The 19,633-nt window shown below is 43.8% G+C and overlaps 1 protein-coding gene across 3 annotated transcripts in view; it reads left to right on the top strand.

The window, feature by feature from the left end:
• LOC119396385 (transcription factor GATA-4) overlaps positions 1-17,334 on the top strand; it is a 72,832-nt gene extending 55,498 nt beyond the window's left edge. For 2 of the 3 annotated variants that reach the window (XM_049417072.1, XM_037663583.2), the window contains exons 5-8: positions 3,182-3,313; positions 9,080-9,224; positions 11,156-11,230; positions 14,405-17,334. In XM_049417072.1, coding sequence (XP_049273029.1) covers positions 3,182-3,313; positions 9,080-9,224; positions 11,156-11,230; positions 14,405-14,625 — 573 coding nt within the window. In that variant the 3' untranslated portion in view covers positions 14,626-17,334. The remainder of the gene's footprint in view (positions 1-3,181; positions 3,314-9,079; positions 9,225-11,155; positions 11,231-14,404) is intronic. The other variant, XM_049417073.1, reaches the window with a different exon arrangement.
• Positions 17,335-19,633: the final 2,299 nt, after the last annotated feature.

The raw sequence follows: 19,633 nt of genomic DNA, 5'->3' as shown, positions 1-19,633 counted from the left end.
TCGCCAACTCCAGTGTCAGCTCCAGAACACAAGCGCCCTTGCTTCCGTTTTCTATGTGCATCATATATGCCAGAGATTTGCGACCAGAAACGAAATGTGTGTCGAAATAGGGATGCTTATTTCTGGGGAGAACCTCGCATAGTGGTGGACACCAGGATCGTTTTGACCATTTTTGGGCTCTTTAGCGTGCGCCTAAATCCAAGTACGCAGGTCTTCTTGCATTTCGCCCCCGTCTATGCGCGGGTGCCATGGCCTGGAGTCGAACCTTCATCCTCGAGCTCAGCAGCGGAACATATACTTTGCAACCAACACCGTGCGTATTTACTGTAGGCTGTAGGAAACATCATAGCATAAAGATGACCTGCAACGCGATATGTGGAAGACATGTTCGAATGTTAGCAAAGAAATTCATAAGCTACACATAAAGTGTCTGTGTTGCACTTTGTCTCCCTCTCTTTCTGAAAGGAAGCTTCAGCGCAGTGATTGTTAGGTCCTCATAATTGAGCATCGTCCCTGGACTGGCAGCTCAAACAGAACTTAATTGGTTGTCAAGAGATTCTCATATCAAAATCCTTTCAAACTCAGTTTAGTGTAGCTTAAATGGTGCTTTTGGCTTTTGAACGTTTATGCCCGTGCACGTCCCTGAGAATTCTGCGCAGTCTGTGGCCACTTATTGCCTCATGCACATCACTGCGTGACGGCTGTCGGGCGTCAAACTGCGACACTAGAAGTGAAGGGTTGCGCGTACATTGAAAATGAAAGTCCTCCCGCTGTGATCTGTATTGAAGAGTAACGTTAAGTTTGCAGCAACAGGCCAATTTTCTGCTGGGCACGCGCGTAGCACTGTTTCTGTTATTTGGGGCGTACTTTTACTTTTTAATTTCAAAATTATTTTTGAAAGAAATATTCCCAAATAACTCATTCTTGTGTAATTAGTCTACAATCTGTGCGTTAATAAACATGAGAAGTGCGTTAAAAACAATATTTTTTCATTGGAGAACATTGAGTGAAAGATTGTTTAGTGTAGGTGTATGTTTACTTTCCTGCACAGCTTGCAGTTTCACTTGCTGTATTGTCGGAATAATAGTTTTGTACTACTATAGCATGACAAAAAGAGAATTAGATGCGAGGACTTGGTCAGATGGTGAGGGGATGTATAGATGTATATAATTTTATCCATTCATCAGTCTATTCCCTTGCCAAACACGATCTGAGCAAAGAAACTAATGATTCCATGGTAAATAGGCTGGGGCGGAGGGGTGGCTGCAGAATGTGTGGATGTGTCGAGCTCGTCTGTGGGATTAAAAGAGCTCACACTACGAATGTGCGACTAAGAATAAGCCACTGGCAGCAAGCACTCCTTGCTGCCAGGGTGCCTCACAGCAACATGATGTGTTATGAGATGTGTGATAGCTGCCAGGGCGCTCTGATGGACAGCATCAATAATAACAATAATTCTTAGTGTCCCAAAACCACCTTATGACTATGAGAGATGCTGTAGTGGAGGGCTACGGAAATTTCGACCACCTGGGGTTCTTTCGCGTGCACCTAAATCTAAGCGCACGGACCTCTAGCATTTTGTCTTCATCAAAATGCGGCTGTCGTGGCCGGGATTCAATCCGGCAAACTTCAGGTCAGCAGTCAAGCACCATAACCACTAGACCAATGCGACGGGTCCCTGCGCAGCATATGTTGCCTTGCATGCCGCACCAGTGTATTGCCACACCTCTGTACCGTTGTTGCCTTGCAGCAGGTCACACCAGTGTATTGTTAGAACTCCGTTTGTAGCGTTCAAGAGCATTGCTAAACCTTACTTCGTTCTTTGGGTGAAACGCCAGTGTTTTACATCATCATTGTATTTACATAATTTTCATCATTGTGTGCCATATGTGTGCCACTGTAGCTTTCAGTTGCTTAGCAGGAAAATGATTTAGTGCAGATTGAGTATTGCGACACAAAATGTTGCTCGCGTCGCATGGATTCCTGAAATACTTCTCATGGCCGCTGTGCCCTTCATCCTGCCTTGCTGGTTGGATCGGATTGGGATTGTTACAGGTGCGCTGTTGTTTCTCTTGACGCTACCAGCCGTGCTTGTTGTGATCTGTCCTGCTGAGATGCTCACGGTCAAAACATAGCTAATGAGTGCATAAATAAATATGAAATGTACTGGCTAGGAGCATCTCATTTGTGAAACAGTGGGGATTGGCAAGCCAGCCTTGCCGGTTTTTTTTCTAGCATGTGCATTGAGCCTGGCTTTAACGGCAAACTTCAAGAAAGTTTTAAATGGTGTTAAGATGCCTAGTTTTATATAATGTGCAGTTGGCATCAAAAGTTTATAGGGAGCACTAGGTCTGAGAAAACTTCTGATTTGTGACTATTTTCGTTCGAACTGCGTGGTACATGTTGTTAGCTTGATTTACAATAGGCTGGAAATCTAAATTCAAGGCTGCCTGCCGAACCAGCGGCAATATTCAGCTCTTTTTCGTGTATCGTGGTCCATAAACTTTTGACGACGCCTCTACATATAGAGCAGTCTCTGTGAAAAATTTTGTTTGACATGCGCATGGTGGCGTAATGAGAAGCTCACAAAAATAGCTGTTTTTAATACCAAAAATTTTTAAAAAATGCTGGCTTCATCACTTGCTGGAAGTTATGCGTGACAGTGGCAAGAACTAGAACGTTTGGCTCCTTTGCCTAGCCTCCAAATAAACTTCCTTTCTTTTTTTTTTAAACCATCAAGCTTTTTCTCAAGCCGCTTCAACCTTTCATGCATTAGTTTCATGGACAGTCATGCCACAGGTTGATCAGTTGGTTTCTTGTTATTGCTTTTGTTTCAAGCAAAAATTCATTTAGAGGTCGTACGTTTTTTCGTTTGTAAGAACCACAGGAGCCTTTGCCACACGGACTCTTCGTGGCTGTACAACTGAGATGAAACAACAGATCATAAAAACGTGTGTTCCAGCCCCTATTAGAAGTTTAGCCTACACTTTTTTCTATCCTCTTAGTGACCACCGAAAATTGCGACATGGATCTGCACTGTACCCTTTTGTTTGTTGTCTTGGGGCAGGCAGGGAGGCCACTTGAGCACACAAAACAAGTATACTGGGAGTGGGAAAGATTGTGCAGAGTTGGCTTTCCCTGACATTTCCCGAGTGACAGTTTTGTCAATTTTTGTTGACAGCTGCCGACTACTTCTCGTCGCGCTGGGCTGTGCTGCTCGAACTGCGGTACCACGGCCACTACCTTGTGGAGGCGGAACAACGAAGGTGAACCCGTCTGCAATGCGTGTGGGCTCTACTTCAAGCTCCACAACGTGAGTGTGTATTTTTAAGCTTGGGACTGTGTGACATTGCTGCCGTGCGCACCAAAAGGTTGAGAAGATATGTCCCATAGAAACAGCATGATTCTATTTGTAGACTGAGGCACGGGCCACCCAAGTAATGTCAATTTACAGCTAAAGCTTGCTAAAAAATACAGTTGCTCGCCGATTTGGTTGGTGGTTGGCACTCGGTTTTGCCTACATTTGTGTTGCCAAAGTTTTTGCTGCTAGCATGGTACTTGTGCAGTGCTAGTAAACATTGTAAATAGCCCCTTTTCTCTTTGCTGTTCTCACTCACCTTCTCTACTATTCTTTTAAGTTGTACATGTTTTACCCTATGACCCCTGATCTAGAATGCATGGTTCAACTGCATGAGTGTGGGCATGCGTAGCATGCGTGCCCACGTTCAACTCACACTATGTATACGGTAGCACCCCACGATTACCGTGACAGTGAAGCTCTAGATCACCTTTGTTAGTGTCAGGAAGTGTGAGAGCAAAAGCTATGGGATGCGTGCACTTTTATATCGCCACACGCCATTGTTCTTCCTCACCGACTAAATATAAAAAGAGAAAATGTGATCCTACAGCACCATTGACCCGGGGTCACGCTCGCACCTAACATTATGAAAAGATGGCTTCAAGAAGCTGTTTGTCATGCCGAGGTACATGTGGAAGCTTGTCTGTCTATGGTTACTGGTCAAAGCCGTAGAGCTAAGCTGACAATGACAAACAAGAATCAGACATATCCCACACACTGTGGGAGTCTATGTAATGCGAACCAGTCACACAGGTCACTCGTGTATCGTACACTGCCTTGATTTGGCTTTGAGACAAATCAAGGCATTCACGTCATGTCGTTCACTATCGCACGTTGTCATGCATGCATGCATGTACAATCTGGTAACACCGTGCTAATGAAACATATTCTGGTATATACAATGCATAAGCTGTCATTTATATTCGTCATACACTCTCGTTGTGCTATACAAGTTTTCATGTACAGTCTAACCTTGATGTAAGGAACACGGATATAACAAATTATTGGTTATAACAATCTAAAGGGAGAATAGACCTGCCACAAGAACAGTAAGAGGAATATATGTTTATAACAAATTTTTGGATGTAACCAAGCCATGTGTCACACGCGACTTTGTTGTGATTAGGTTTTACTGTACATCAAGTTCATGAAACAGCCGCGTGTGCACCATGACAGTGTCATGTAAATTGCACCGTACATGACATGCATGTCATGATTTTCGTGTTAGCACCTGTCATTTATGGACGTCATACGCTCATGTCACATTATACCAGCTTTGGTATATACAGTTAAACCTGGATATAACGAAATTGACAAATTCCCAAAAAAATTTGTTCTAAACAGGTTTTTCTGAAAAGGAAACGCACAAATTAAACACAAGAGGAATTATAGGCAGAGCTCACCCAAATCATTTATTTAGCGGCAAAAAACTACATTATTTTGCTCTATTGCTTGTTTGTGAGGGATGGCAATACTGAACGTTCGTAGGACATCAATACAACGCTGCTGCGTGATGTCTAGCCGTGGCCTCCGAGAATGGCTCTGCCAACACACCGGAGCCAATCTCGTAGGCCACGGTCTTGCGGACCTGTGGCGCGGCGCAAGACAGCAAAGCGAGTGACGACAGTGACGAGTCGACCTCTGAAGATCCGTCGTCGTCATCGTGGTCGCGGACAGTTTCCACTAGCACCTAATCTGACATCTCTTCGGTAGTGACGGCACAGTTGTCGGCGTTAAAAAAAATTGCAAAATCTGTACGTCGTCAGGGGCTGCTCCATGCGCATACAGTGAAACCGTGCACGTGCACACGACGTCAAAAATGAAGAGCAAACTCCATATGCGGCACAAACTCGAGGCGTAATGACACAAAGGAAGGATTTTTTCTTTTTTAGTGGCGTCACCTGGTGTGACGTTAATGAAGTGCAGTTCAGAGACTGCTGCAACAACTGAAGAGTGGCGCTATCAACGCAAAAGCCAATTTTCTTTCTTTCTTTGGCGCGGTTAGTGTGGTGGCACCCGCAAGAGGAGCGCAGGCCTCGCCTGCCCGCCTCGCGCACACCCGCACACCCACATGCACAAATGAGCACTTGCTCTTGCCTCGCAGTCACCAGGGCTTCGAGCGCGCCATGCACAGCACCACCACTTCTGCGGCGCAATTGAAGAAGATGCATGCGGCTCCTGCTCGTGCCTAAATGACAGAATTCGGGGCAATATCCCTAGGTTGTCGGTGGCGAAAATTCTTTATATCAAGGGTGCCTCCCGCAGCCACCTTGTTACATAGAGGTCGCAAATACATGTGCTTCTATGGAGTAACAGTGGGGAATAGAAAAACTTCGTAATATCGAGGAATTCTTTGTATGGAGGTTCATTACAGACAGGTTTTACTGTACAATATTCAGTAAACGAAATGGCCACGAGAGCACAAAGTCGTAGGCAGCTAGACAGATAGTTGGATAGATAGATACGCTCAAAGTTGCAAAAGCTTGCTAAGAAATGCTTTGCATTTAAAAAGATGTGTGCTGTGCTTGTCCTTGTTACTTTGTCTATCATCATTAGTTTAGCTCTAGAGCTCTCACCAGTAGCCACTACATACCAACGAGCCCAGTCATCCACCCTTAAGATGTTTGTGCTATTATAGTGCAAGGTAATCTGTCAGTGCAGTGCGCATGTATTTTCCCGACGTAGAAGCCACAACCTTGTGTAAAATGCACGAGCTGCAACTTCAATAGAAAATACTGGTACTACTCTGTCAGCATGATGAAACGTAATTACGCATGCTTGTACATTCATCGCAAAATGTTGTACATACACACATAGCTCGGCAAAACGTTGGAGCTCACTCAGACTCACTCAACAAGTATATTCTGCTCTGAGGGCTCACTCGGACTCAGACTCAGCAAAACTTTCCTCAACTGGACTCACTCGGACTCAGACTCACTAAACTTTTTCTGAACCAGACTCACTCGGACTCAATCTCACCAACATATTACTCAGCCGGATTCACTCAAACTCACGGCTTGACTTGATTCTGAGTGAGCCTGAGTGAGTCTACTCATGAGTCCGTGAGCGTTAAACTAGCTTTTTTCGATCTTGGTGTCAATGCTCTTTAATGCCAGTATCTAACATAATCGATGCTCTACGATACGCCTTTTGATCTTATACCTTCAAATACAAGTTATCAGTAATGCAGTAATACAGTAAGGGTATTTTTATTAAATACCTGACTCACACGAGATATTTTTATGAAGAACTTCCTGCGAAAAGAGTTTGTGGGAGGATGTCATGGCACCCCTCCCAATTCATGTCTCTGACCAATAAATATTGATGTGGCACAGGAACACTAGTGCGTTAAGATATGTGAGTAGACTTTAGCATAAACATAAGCCTATATAAGGCTGACAGTAATGCTGAAGATGAGTAGATAGGACCATAGGTCGGCAATAAAAGGTGGAGCTCACTCCGACTCACTCATGAAATATATTTTGTGCTTAGGGCTCACTCGGACTCGGACTCGCCAATATTTTCTTCAACTAGACTCACGCGGACTCCGACTCGCTAAAAGTTTCCTCAGTCGGACTTACTCGGACTCAAGCTCAACAAAATATTATTCACCCAGACTCACTCAAACTCAGACTCACGGGCCAATCTGAGTCTGAGCGAGTCTGAGCGAGTCTACTCATGAGGGAGTTTGCTGACCTATGCTCACACATTGCAATAAACTTCTATAAACACCATTTCTATGAACCGTATGTTCTGGCAGAATGAAATGAAATAAGCTAACACTCTCATAAGGCATAAAGAACTTTCACAAATGCACTTCACTCAAAGCCCTTTAAGTCTCGTCCTCCAGTGCGTTGTCGACAAGTTTGGCCCCTTTGGCTGACAGCATCGCTGGAATGGAATATCGTCAACGTCGCTGGGCTACTGCCCTGGAGCTACTATTGAGTACCGTATTTGTTTGCATAATGATAGCACTTTTCTTGTTTTTCAGAACAATATACACAAATGAATGGGTGCGATCATCAGGCGGGGTATATATTCAATATTCAACAAAGGAATTTTTTATATTCAGTAGGTCCTTTCAATTTTCACTCATAGAGTCCTCGTTGCCATCTCCGCAAGATGCGTTGTTGTGGCCAACGACGTCATCGCTGTGGTCATTGCTACAGTCCCACAGAAAATCGAGAAAAAAACCGTGCAGCGTTACGTGTTGCATTTTAGTCACGCCCGATCAGTCCAAAGCGTTTTTTAAGCACCTGCACTACTGTAACTTCGTAATCTAGTGGTACTACAATCGATGAGGATATCGTCTCCCACACCTGGTGAACAATCTCTTTTGGCTATAATTTTCGCAAGGTTATCTCTGGACGTATCAGTGTCTCCGAATGATCACATTCGCGGCCCATAGTATTGGCATAGCTGGCACAGTGCGGGACTGCCGTGGCCCATAGATAGCCAAATGCCTGATAAAAGTACCTCCGAAAGCGATTGTCTAAAAATTCGGCCCTTCCGTCACCTCCTAACCTTGATCGCTGCACTCTGTCCACTGTAGCTGCGAGCACTGGCACACTCAGCCAAGGTCTTGGCTACATATTAAACAGCTGAAATGAAAACTTTGTCATCTACTGAACCACGATCACTGTATGCGATTCCATTGGCAACAACAGTTCGAGGCATTAAAGTGCTAAACACATGTACCGCGCCTGCACGACGACTCATAAAGGCAACACAATCAGGATCAGACTACAGTAACAGCGGGAAGTATGGAAGCACCTCTGACGATGATGAGCCCATGCCAATGTAACAGCTCTATGCAGCAGAAACAGATCTTGGTGGCCTTACTCGTTGTAACTGTGTTAGCAAAAAATCTATTTCTAAAACATGTCGCGGGTACCATCATCAAACTGCAAATGCAGATCTCGAAGGCCATGCTATTTCTCATGGAAACCTCAAAAGTATCGCGAGTGTTGCGCGCCAACTTCGAAGTGCAGTCGTTATGCACGAAAGCAAAAAAAAAAAGAGAAAAGATATAGTGGTGACAAAATACAGGAGTGAGATCATTATGCAATGCAATATAGTAATTACATTTATGCCACCACAGCCCACCTGTTACCTTTTTCCCTATCCTGCTGGCTAGCACACGTGTGCCAGCCATTGGCTATGCAGTTACAATGCTGCTGTCATAATTCACTAAAGAGAAAAATGATTTTTCTCATATTAGTAAATTACTCTTTCATGATGCCAAACACACCATGCTTGCTGCAAGAAGATGCTTGGTAAGCGAGAAAAAGCGCAAAAAGAAAATGCTGGTGGAGACGCCACCTTAAGTTCCCGCACCAGTCACCATGACGTTGTAGATTTTGATGGTGTCCACTAGGGCCTACATGCCAAGTTTCAGAAAATTTCGTTGAGCCAATATAGCCAAAATATGAAAAAAAAAACACACATTGAAATCCGTGACGTCACCATTGGAGATATCGGCGGGAAATTTTAATGTGACACTTTTGACATTGATTTTCTCATCAATCAATAAACCTATAGCGGCGAAATGAAAGACACTAGACTTTTCAGAGCATAGCTTATCAGTCTAAACTAATTTATTGTTTCACGTTAGTGAGCAAAGGCAACATCCATTCTTGGTGAGGATGTTATCGAGATTAGGGGCGTGCTGTTCGGGCCAACTGCTGTACCGTTCACCCACTGGTGCGTTTTCTTGCACAGATAAACCGGCCTTTGGCAATGCGAAAGGAGAGCATCCAGACTCGCAAGCGCAAGCCCAAAGGCAAGACCACTCCTGATGGCAAAGGACCGCCAGGACCCGAGAACCTTTGCACCTCCACTAAGGTGGAAAAGGATGAGCCCCTAGGTACGTTGGGCTCCTGATCTCATATCTCTTATCAACTGCTGCTTTGGCAACAACTATATGTGACTGTGATTGCTTCTATGATGTGGTGCTAAGCTTTACCGGTTCGATCTCATTGCTGCCATAAGTGCTGGTATTTTAAATATGTAGCTCAAATCACTAGGCTTGTGCGAATATTCGAGCACTTCGAATATTCAAACGAATATTACAGTATTCGAATTTGCTTCGATTCGAATTTTAATTATTGGAAGTTTCGAAGTATTCGAAATGAACGAATAGGTTTGGACTACTGTAACAGCGCAATTTTCCCTGTATTTAGTTCTCAATTTCCCTGTAAAGGTGGTTTCACTGCAGTGGAGGGGTGCTATACCGTGAATACGCCTTTTCAGGAAAAATTCGCTCTGCCGTGAAGCCCTACTTTAAGGTTAAGTTAACATATTACAGTCACATTGATTCTTCATTTTTTAAGTTTAAAAGCTTTTTATACTGGCATATATGCTCTAAGCATAGTAAATTTTTAAACGTAACATATTTTGCAGGTTGTCACTTGCATTCTACCGAAAGTCAAATCCTGCTACTATTCAAAGTTGCTTCCACTTCTTTTGAACCAAAATAGCCACAGTTTCGCCACAAGGGTGAAGTAATGAATGCAATAACAACAAATTAGAATGTCACAAGAAGAACAGCAAGCAGCTCTATACTCCTAGCGCACCGCTCAAGCACAAGGGATGCAGGGAAACAACACACGCACGAGGAGTGTGAAATAACAACAGTCACAGCTCAACAGTTGCAGCATGCTGCTCAAATGCAAGGAAGGACGCTCGAAAAGAACGCAGAGGTATACTCAGGACGAGCGCAAACAAAAAACTGTCACAGTTGTTACTTTGATCAGCGCGCTAAAACCCATCGCTCTTAGATGTATTTTTTTCTTGAAAACTGCGGCGCGTGGAGTGACCCCTCTGCGTCTCCTGCCGCGCAGTGGCGTTCCACGCATTGTTTACTCGGCATTCCATATCACGAGTGGGTACAGAAATGGGCCACTTTTTAGTGCGCGCCTCAAGGACAGTTTTCACACTGAAGCAAAATCTAGGAGTGTTGCTTTAAAGCGTGCCCTGCGGGTGGTCTCGCTGGTGATACTGCACACGTTGAAGCACCTCTGAGCTCTGAGTACCGCCAGCGATAAATGGTGTCTGTAAATAGCTCGCCGTTAGTACTCCAAAGTAAGGATGATGCGTGGCCTAGTTGTCTAATGTGCTGTGCTGCGGAGCGAGGGGGTACAGGTTCGAATCCCGGTGGCGTGCTTAGAAAATTTTTCTTCTGATTTATTTTTCTTTGTGGCTTTTGTTTATATATACATAGATATACATATCCGGGACATGACAGTGACGGCAAAAACCTGCCGTGAGGGTCCATATAATTGCTATTGCAATAAAAGAACAACATTTGCACAAGCCTTGTTTTAAAAAAAATATTGCGCAGGTTAGTTGGTCATGACAAATATGCAAATTTCTCTTTCTAATATGTGATATATACTATTTGAATTCGACTCGAAATTATTCAACCTGATCACTATTTGCTTCAAATTCGCTTCAGACCTAAAATTTACTATTCGCACAAGCCTACAAATCACAGTGCATTCGATAACCATCTTTTTAATTGTTTGTTTCTTGCAATTTACGTTCGATTGTCGTCTGTCAAATACCTTTCGTAATAAATAATATTTATGCAAAGCATCGGCAATGCTTTGAATTCCAGGAGTTCTATGGCGTATTTTTCCATCTGCTCCTAGAACACCAATAACTGCTCCAAACTAGCATTTTTCTGCTCCGAAATGTACTCCACCAAGTAAAAGTCACTTTCATCACTGGGCATGATAGCTTCACTAGGTCACTCTAGCTTCGCTTCCACAGTGTCTGGACCTGAATCTCTTTCAGCTTTACATGTGACATTTGGTCGTTGTGAAGAGGACTACGCCAGTGCAGCATCAAGTCATGGTCCCCGGATCTCAGGTTCAGCATTGATTTTTTTACGTTATTGAAATGAGCTTTTGCTTTGTACTGCTTTGTTATTCCAAAACATTCGCGGCACCTATCAAAGTGAATCAGTCATTTAATTAGACTTCGAATAAAGGGTAGACGATACAACAAAGTTTCAATATAAGGAAGTAGATTGCCGATCTTAGACCTGGTTACATCGAGGTTTAATTATATGTAGCAACACTGCTGAAGCTCGAAGTGCTCACAGGCAGTATTCTTGTGTTACAGAATATAAGCTCCAGACGTAACTGCCTAGTTATCTGCTACGTGAAGCAATTCTGGCTCTGCTTGATGCAAGTTATGATATGCAATATGTTATGCCTTCTGCGAATGCGTGTATATACATCAAATTATTGTGGCATTTACTGACTAGTAACCATGGTGACATAACAATGGGGCAGAGCCCATGCTGCCATGTTTTATGCAAATTGATACTCGTTACTGTCTAGCCATATTTTATGTAATAAAATACACCAACGAAAAGCTTCAAGTAAATCAAGAGCTTTTACTTAAGACATTGAAACATTTCAGGACCAATTAAATCCCTTCATCAGAGTTGACTGAGAGGCATCAGTGAGGGCTAAATGTATATACACAGCTTGCTCCTTTCTTCGGTCAGTGGTGGCTGCTGTGCTTGTTTCACATGACATGGTGAAGGCTATTGAAATAAATGCTTGGCAACGTCCTTGTCAACTAATTGATTAATGTTTCCTATTGCTGGATTCGTTAAATCCAAAATGTACTACGTTTTCATTTCTAAATCAATAATGTATGTGTTAAATGGAATTAAAACAAGACTGAGCACATTTGTTCAAAGCCCTTCGCAGAAACCAGTTGAAAAGGACACAGAGTTGCCAGTTCCGCTTATAATAAGCGGATTTGGGCTTATTTTTTCGCCGAGTCACTTGTAGAATTTTCCAGTCGCTTGTCGCATTTTTTGGGCTTATTTGCATTTTCCCAACAAATATAGTTATTTTAGTGATTATCACGTTCACTGATAGCGCGTTTGTCGTTCACTAATAGCGTGTTTGTCAGTGACCTTATGTAGTTGAGGGTTGAAGTCAAACATACGTTGGGGGAATCAACAAGCGACGTTAACCATGCATTGGCAAACGTGCATTCAACTGAATGGAGACTACCCTGGAGACAATGTTAAAAGTAAATATATACTTTCCTCCATAGTTGCACATATTTTCACTGTGCAAAGTAATTAAAGTGATTTTTTTTCAACTCCCCTTCGTATTTCAGTAACACTTTTTTTTATTATAATTAAAATATTTTCAAGAATGGGAAAATTCAGCAAATGTCCGCTTCTTTTGGGCTTCTACGCGAAAGTCGCACCGCTTTTTTGAGGCTTATTTTGTGATGATTATTTGCTTGTTAGCTCGGTAGCATCTGGCAACTCTGAAGGGATACTAAAGACGAATATTAAATAGACATGAATTCTTGAAATAGCATTCCAGAAACCTTGTAGTGCTTGTTTCGTTCTAAGGAAATGCTTATTTTGAAAGCAAATCACGTTTTAGCTGTTGGCATACTGCGCAATTCAAACCGTCCGCCTCGAAGAACAGCTTTCTGATGTAGCATTTGCCATACCCTCGCTGCCTGACAACTGGCACTGCGGAGCACAGCCTGGCGAAAACAGAATTTGTGTCATTTTCAAGGGTAATGTGAAGTTTTGTTTTTATTTTGCGTGAACCATGCTGAATATTTTTTAAATTCATCTTAGTCTTGTAATTCAATGAACTATTCTTTTTGTTGTGAGTAGTTTGAGTACTTGTGATTAATTGTACTAAGGCCCTGTGTCATCGGGCCTGAGTCCCTGAATGTCCCACAGGTAGCGCAAATCATGTCCTACATTTTCATTATTTTCTTGATTACGAAAGCGCTGCTGTGTATAACATTGACATTTCAGACGTTCTCAAGGATTGTCCTTTCACTCTGACATAAAATGTTATTTACCTTTTGTGTGCCTTTATAAACTCCTCCTCTGCTGCATATCTTGTTTTGATTACAGTTTTATATGATAGTCTGTATGTCATACCTTAGGTGGCTAGAGAGGTTGTTTCCCAGCTATAGCTCTGAAAACCTTTTTCTATTCTGACGCAACGTGTGCCTCTCACATCAAGGTATTAAATGCCCAGAGAATGCTTCACGTTGAGATTACGCCACATAAGTTTCTGTAACTTACGGCATAGTGCATCTACACGATTGTAAGTTGGCTCAAGTGTAGGTCAACTCCCCTAATATCGCACTTCAAAAAAAACGTGTGAATGCATCTTATAACGGAAGTTGATTTACACAGTCGATGAACTTATTACAAGTGCTCACTCACTATCGTCAAGCCAGTCCTTTTCATGAACTTCAATGCTCAGGCCTTGCTGGCCTTGAAGTGCCTCCCTGGTAAATCACCGCTGTTCATCGCTGGGGGTGCCGCTGCCGATTAGAACAGTCGCTCTTCCACCAACAATCAACACTACCGCAAGAGCCATGTGCACCATTTTTTTAAAGTGTCAACCGTTAGCGGAAGGGCCGCCCTTACAATCAGCAGCAGTACTGCTGACTGCAAACAACAGCTTCATAAAAGTTGGAAAAAGAACATTTCTTCAAAACAAGCAGGCGGAATAATTATATGCTACTGGTAGAGCCAGAAAGCGGACGTGATATTGTAACCATGCTACAGTGTGCCCAATATCTTGTTTGTCCCACCGTAAGTGGCAGTACTAGTTTTGGCTTCGATTGTAAGTCGACCCCCCCCCCCCCCTCACTCAGCTTCAGATTTGAAATTCAGGTAAAATGGGTCGCCCTACAATTGTGTAATACCCATGATAGAGTGAGTAAGCGTGACTTGACAGGGACATAGAAAGAAAAAAAATCAGATAAGGACACAGCGCTACTTTCCTGCTGCTACTTTCCCACTTTCCTTGTCTGTATGCTTTCTATGTCCCTGTCAAGTTGCGCTTACTCACTCTCTCATGGATGCTAACCAAATAGCCCACCAACGTGTTTTAGCTGTGTAAATACGGTACAGAGGACTGCAAAAAAGCATGTATGGAGGTCGAGGACACTAGAATGAAAAAGGCAGCCGCTTGGGATCGCACTGCGAAGGGTGTACTTCTTTTTTTTTTTCATTCCGTGCTTTCATAGAGCCGAAAGGAACAGAGGAAGAAGAAGCCTTGCAGCGACTGGCTTCGTGCTCGTCGACGCGCTCTCCGAGCAGCACCTCGTCCCGCTCCTCCCTGAGCATCCTACCTATCCAGGACAGCAAAGGACCCTGGAACGCCTACGACGACTACGAGGGCACCAGCCACAGCGATGGCGGCACGGACAAGAACTCTGACCCCGCCCGCATCACAGACCTGGCCTGATGGCCCAAAAATAGCCCTTCCGAGTGGGACTGACTCGCGGCCAGCGTCGTTCGGCGTACGCCGGCCCCCGCTCATCGTGCCGCTGCTGAGAACAATGGAAGCCTTCGGCCGTGCTGTGCATAATTTGGGGCCCTGCATCTCAACTGCTCTCTCTCTCTTTCTTGAAGAGTTTTAAAATGTTTTTTTTTTCTCACTTTTTTTCCCGTTTTAAAGTGTGATGCATTTTTGTAGTAGCACTTTCGTGGCGCTGATGCGTTTGTGCGTGGTTGTGCATGTGTTTGTCTGTGTAAGCGTGCATGTTCCTGTGAGCGAAGGTAGCTGACTAGCTACTGCAACTGCCTCTTTAGTTGCCTATATATATTTTTTTTTGCTGCCTGTGTTCACTATGCGTTCCTAGCTGAACATATGACCTTAGGCGCTGTCTTATGACATTAACGTTATGACATCGCGCTGTATACTATTTGGTTGTGGGAGCATGTTTGGAAGGCCCTTCCAATGCAAATGTAGTTATCACTATATACATATAGCGACATTTGCTACCAGTGGAATTAGTGTTAAGCGATAGTGTTGAACGGCACAAAATGTCCATGCGAATATTGTTTACTCACAGTTGTCTCCTGTTTTGTTGGACACTTTCTTCTTCGAGTGTGTGGTATATGCATCATGTCTACCGGCAGACTTTAGGACCCTTATAATGTTTTATCGAAAGAGCATAACTGCTTCTGGCCAGGAAGGGGCAGCAGTTTTTCTGAGTAGCTTCACAGGCTTGGAGACTGACCTCCGTACCCGGGATGTTTTTCCTCTCGTCACTTCACCTCAACATGAGAACGTTGATAGCAGCAGGGGCGTAGCCAGGAATTATTTTCAGGGAGGGTTTAACCATACTTCATGTATGTTCGTGCGTGCATTTGTATGTGTGCGTGTATATATACGCAAGCAAAATTGAAAAATTTCGGGGGGAGGGGGGGTTGAACCCCCCCCCCCCTCTTGGCTACGCCCCTGGATGGCAGCATCGTCCCTTGACAGAAGCAGTCGCTGTGCTTTACAGAAGTTTGATCGTAATTATTGAGAAAGCGTCTTGTTCAGTCCAGGGGTGGTGCTGTGCTCAGCTCAGCTGGGTGGAGGAATATGTTCGAGTTTAGAAGCGCTTGAGTATACGGCAGTAGTCATTAGTAGACGACGAGCCATTTCGGCTGGCACTTTCTAAGCCTTGTCGTAAGCATCACAGGCAGCAGTGGGCGATGTCATGACATCCACACGTAGCTGTAGAACATAACTTTTCTCTCTCATCTCACACCCTGCGTTGCCCCTCCCCCCATCATGCCTTTTATGTTCAACCAATGTTTTTCTTTTCTGCACCGCCACCAAAACGTATTCTCAACTGTGATTTCGTGTGAGGAAAAAAAAAAGGGAAGACTGGTGGGAGCTTTGAATAAACAGGCCAGAGTGTTTGTCGAGAGCACGCTTTGAAGGAACGTTGCAGCTCTTATCCACCACATCGTGCAGATGCTGTCGGCAGCTGGGTCACCCATCTCGTATAGCTGTGACCAACTGTATTTGTTTTTAGGTGACGTGCACTGCAACTTATACTTTTTTCCTGCAACCCGAAGATGTCCTGAAGACAACGTTATCTCACATAACAACTAAAGCGACGCGTGATGCACTGTATCTCTCGAACCGTTTGTCGTGGGAACACTCTTCTTGACGCGTTGTTTACACTGTGTGCATGCGAGTGAGTGTGCGTGTATGTGTGTGTGCATTTGCATGACAGCGAGTCGCAAAATGATGCGTTTTAAGAGATTTGTGGCAAGCATAATAACTGCCTTATGCCTCCGACGTGTTGCTAAGCTGACACAGGTATGGGACAGAATAGCCCTTAACTTTCACCCGTAGCTATCGTGCACGAGCAAGCCAGGCCTATAGCTGCAGATTACTACGATACTTTGTACAACATGCATACAATAACGTTTTCCTTTTTTTTTTCGTGAGCCTAGATCGTGAAGGGGAGTCACGTGTGTTTGCATAACTATAATATACTGGAGGATCGTCCTGTAGTGCAGCACAATACGGCTTCTCAGCACCAACCACACTGCAAAAGCGTGTTGTGACCTATACTTCCTTGCATTTTTGGCACTATTATTTTTTTTTGCGTGTTTTCTGAGCGTCTTTTTTTTTCTTGTATTTCGTTCTTCACGTAGTTACTACAATTATGAGCACAGTGCTCGGAAAATACTCACACCTGGTTTCTTGTGATAGCTCCAAGCTTTGTAGCAAAGAGAGAGAGAAAGAAAGTGTACTACTAAAGTTAATCGCCAGTTTTTTTATATATTATTATTGCTCCAAATGTACTTTATTTATCAGTACTTCTCGTAGCTAGGCTCGTGGCAAGTGCCTTTGTTCTGAGGCTGCTTGAAGAGCATCTGCCCCCTTTGCTCGTCCCTCTTTATTTTTTACTTTCCCTCCCTTTCCCTTGGAGGTTAAATGCATCGACGTACCGCAGAGATTTTTCACATTTTGCATCTCAGATGTGTGCTTTTTATGTGGGAGTGCACCAAAACGCATGACGTACTTGTAGCCTCATCCCGCTTCTCTCTTGCGTACCTGCAACATTGCTTCATCTGTGTGTTGCAATTCGGAAGTCACCCCTAGGTTGATGGTTTTACTTTAGTTGCTGAGTATATTTATAATAAAACATATTATTTCACGGTGTACATTTGTCCGTTTGCACTTTCTGCTAGATGTGGAGTTCCTGCATACAATATAGTGTGAAGTTGTTTAGTATTAGAGGTTTTTAGCTTGTCTAGTATTGCGGTTGCGCAAAGGGTTTACAGAACACTGGATTACCAGACGATGGCACCGACTTCTAGCAACGCTTCATGCAACCAGAATTATAGACAGGTTTGTTTGTTCTTGCCTAGCGTTCTTGAGGAAAAGTTTAAAGAGGCAACTCTTTCACTATTAGGTCACTGATGAGAGTGTACACCAGCAGAGAAGTAGAATGCAGTATGTTTCTGCAGTAATAATTCACTGCTTGCGTGGTTCATCTCGGCCGTCCCAGGTGGCACCACCTATCTAACCTCATGTTTACGGATGTGGTATCCTGTATAATGCTAACGCAAAAAAAAAAAAGGTTGCAGACAAACTAAAACGCTCTATTAAAAGCACACTACCAGAAAAAATCCAGATCGCATAAAGGGCCTAATTTAAGCTTGTGTATATGTAGAGTTCAATAGCAAAATATAAATATATAGCGAAGAGGTACTTAATACAGCGGCCTTTGATACCAAAACTGAAGGGAAAAAAACTCGTTATTGCTTGTCAAAAGATAACCAAGAACGCATGACTCCTCAGCATAGCCTCCGAGATAAAGGTAAGCTAAAACATCTCATAGGCAGCATACCTGAACTAGCCACCCTACCTGAACCTTGTGACGACGACCAAACGCATGTGTTGCCTGCTGTTTGAAAACTGCTGACAAACTGTACCAGCGCCAGCCAATATTGCTTCAGGGTATATTAATGAGAACTAACAGGCAATAAGTAATTAGAATATAAATGTGAAGAAAGTAAAGTGGGCGAAAAGATAACTTGCCGCCGGCAGGGACCGAATCTGCGACCTTCGAATAACGCGTCCGATGCTCTACCACTGAGCTACGGCGGCGGTCATCCCCTCGTCCACTTTTTGGGTATATATGTGCATTTAAGCCTAGGAGTGTTAGTCGGCGCCGATTGCAGCCATGACGGCGAGTGTGGAACACTCTTTTTTTCTGCCTGTTGGCGTCACGTAGCAGAACGAGACCCTCGCTATGAATGAAGGAAAGAAGTGTTAATTTTAAGGGCTCGTTTTCTTTGTTATACACAATATGAATGAGAAATAACAGACAATAATGCCAAGGATAGTATAGGCGGTGTTATTTGTAGTAATTAGCATATAAATGTGAAGAAAGTAAAGTGGACGAAAAGATAACTTGCCGCCGGCAGGGACCGAATCTGCGACCTTCGAATAACGCGTCCGATGCTCTACCACTGAGCTACGGCGGCGGTCATCCCCTCGTCCACTTTTTGGGTATATATGTGCATTTAAGCCTAGGAGCGCTAGTCGGCGCCGATTGCAGCCATGACGGCGAGTGTGGAACACTCTTTTTCTGCCTGTTGGCGTCACGTAGCACGTGAACTTATTACGAGCTGGCAGCTGACCAATAATCCCTCGCATACTACCTGAAAGCATCAAGTCTGCCAGAACGAGACCCTCGCTATGAATGAAGGAAAGAAGTGTTAATTTTAAGGGCTCGTTTTCTTTGTTATACACAATGTGAATGAGAAATAACAGACAATAATGCCAAGGCTAGTATAGGCGGCGTTATTTGTAGTAATTAGCATATAAATGTGAAGAAAGTAAAGTGGACGAAAAGATAACTTGCCGCGGGCAGGGACCGAACCTGCCACCTTCGAATAACGCGTCCGATGACCTACCGCGGCGGCCATCCCCCCGTCCACTTTATGGGGTATATATGTGCATTTAAACGTGGGAGCGTCAGTCAGCGCCGCCAGTAGCCATGACGGCGATTGTGGAACACATTTTTTTCTGCCTGTTGGCGTCACGTAGCACGTGATCTTTATGCGAGCTGGCAGCTGACCAATAATCCCTCGCATACTACCTGAAGGCATCAAGTCTCGCTCGCTATGAATTAAGGAAAGAAGGTGACGTTTAAGGGCTCGTTTTTAATATTAATGACAATTTAATATTAATGAGAACAGACAATAATGCCAAGGAAAGTATAGGGGGTGCTATTTGTAGCAATTAGAATATAAATGTGGAGAAAGTAAAGTGGACGAAAAGATAACTTACCGCCGGCAGCGACCGAACCTGCGACCTTGGAATAATGCGTCCGATGCTCTACCACTGAGCTACGGCGGCGGTCATCCCCTGGTCCACTTTTTGGAGTATATATGTTCACTTAAGCCTAGAAGTGTTAGTCAGCGCCGATCGCAGCCATGACTGCGAGTGT

Source organism: Rhipicephalus sanguineus, chromosome 6, assembly GCF_013339695.2.
Source record: "Rhipicephalus sanguineus isolate Rsan-2018 chromosome 6, BIME_Rsan_1.4, whole genome shotgun sequence".
Taxonomy (NCBI): Eukaryota; Metazoa; Arthropoda; class Arachnida; order Ixodida; family Ixodidae; genus Rhipicephalus; species Rhipicephalus sanguineus.
This window is presented reverse-complemented; position numbering and strand designations above follow the sequence as displayed.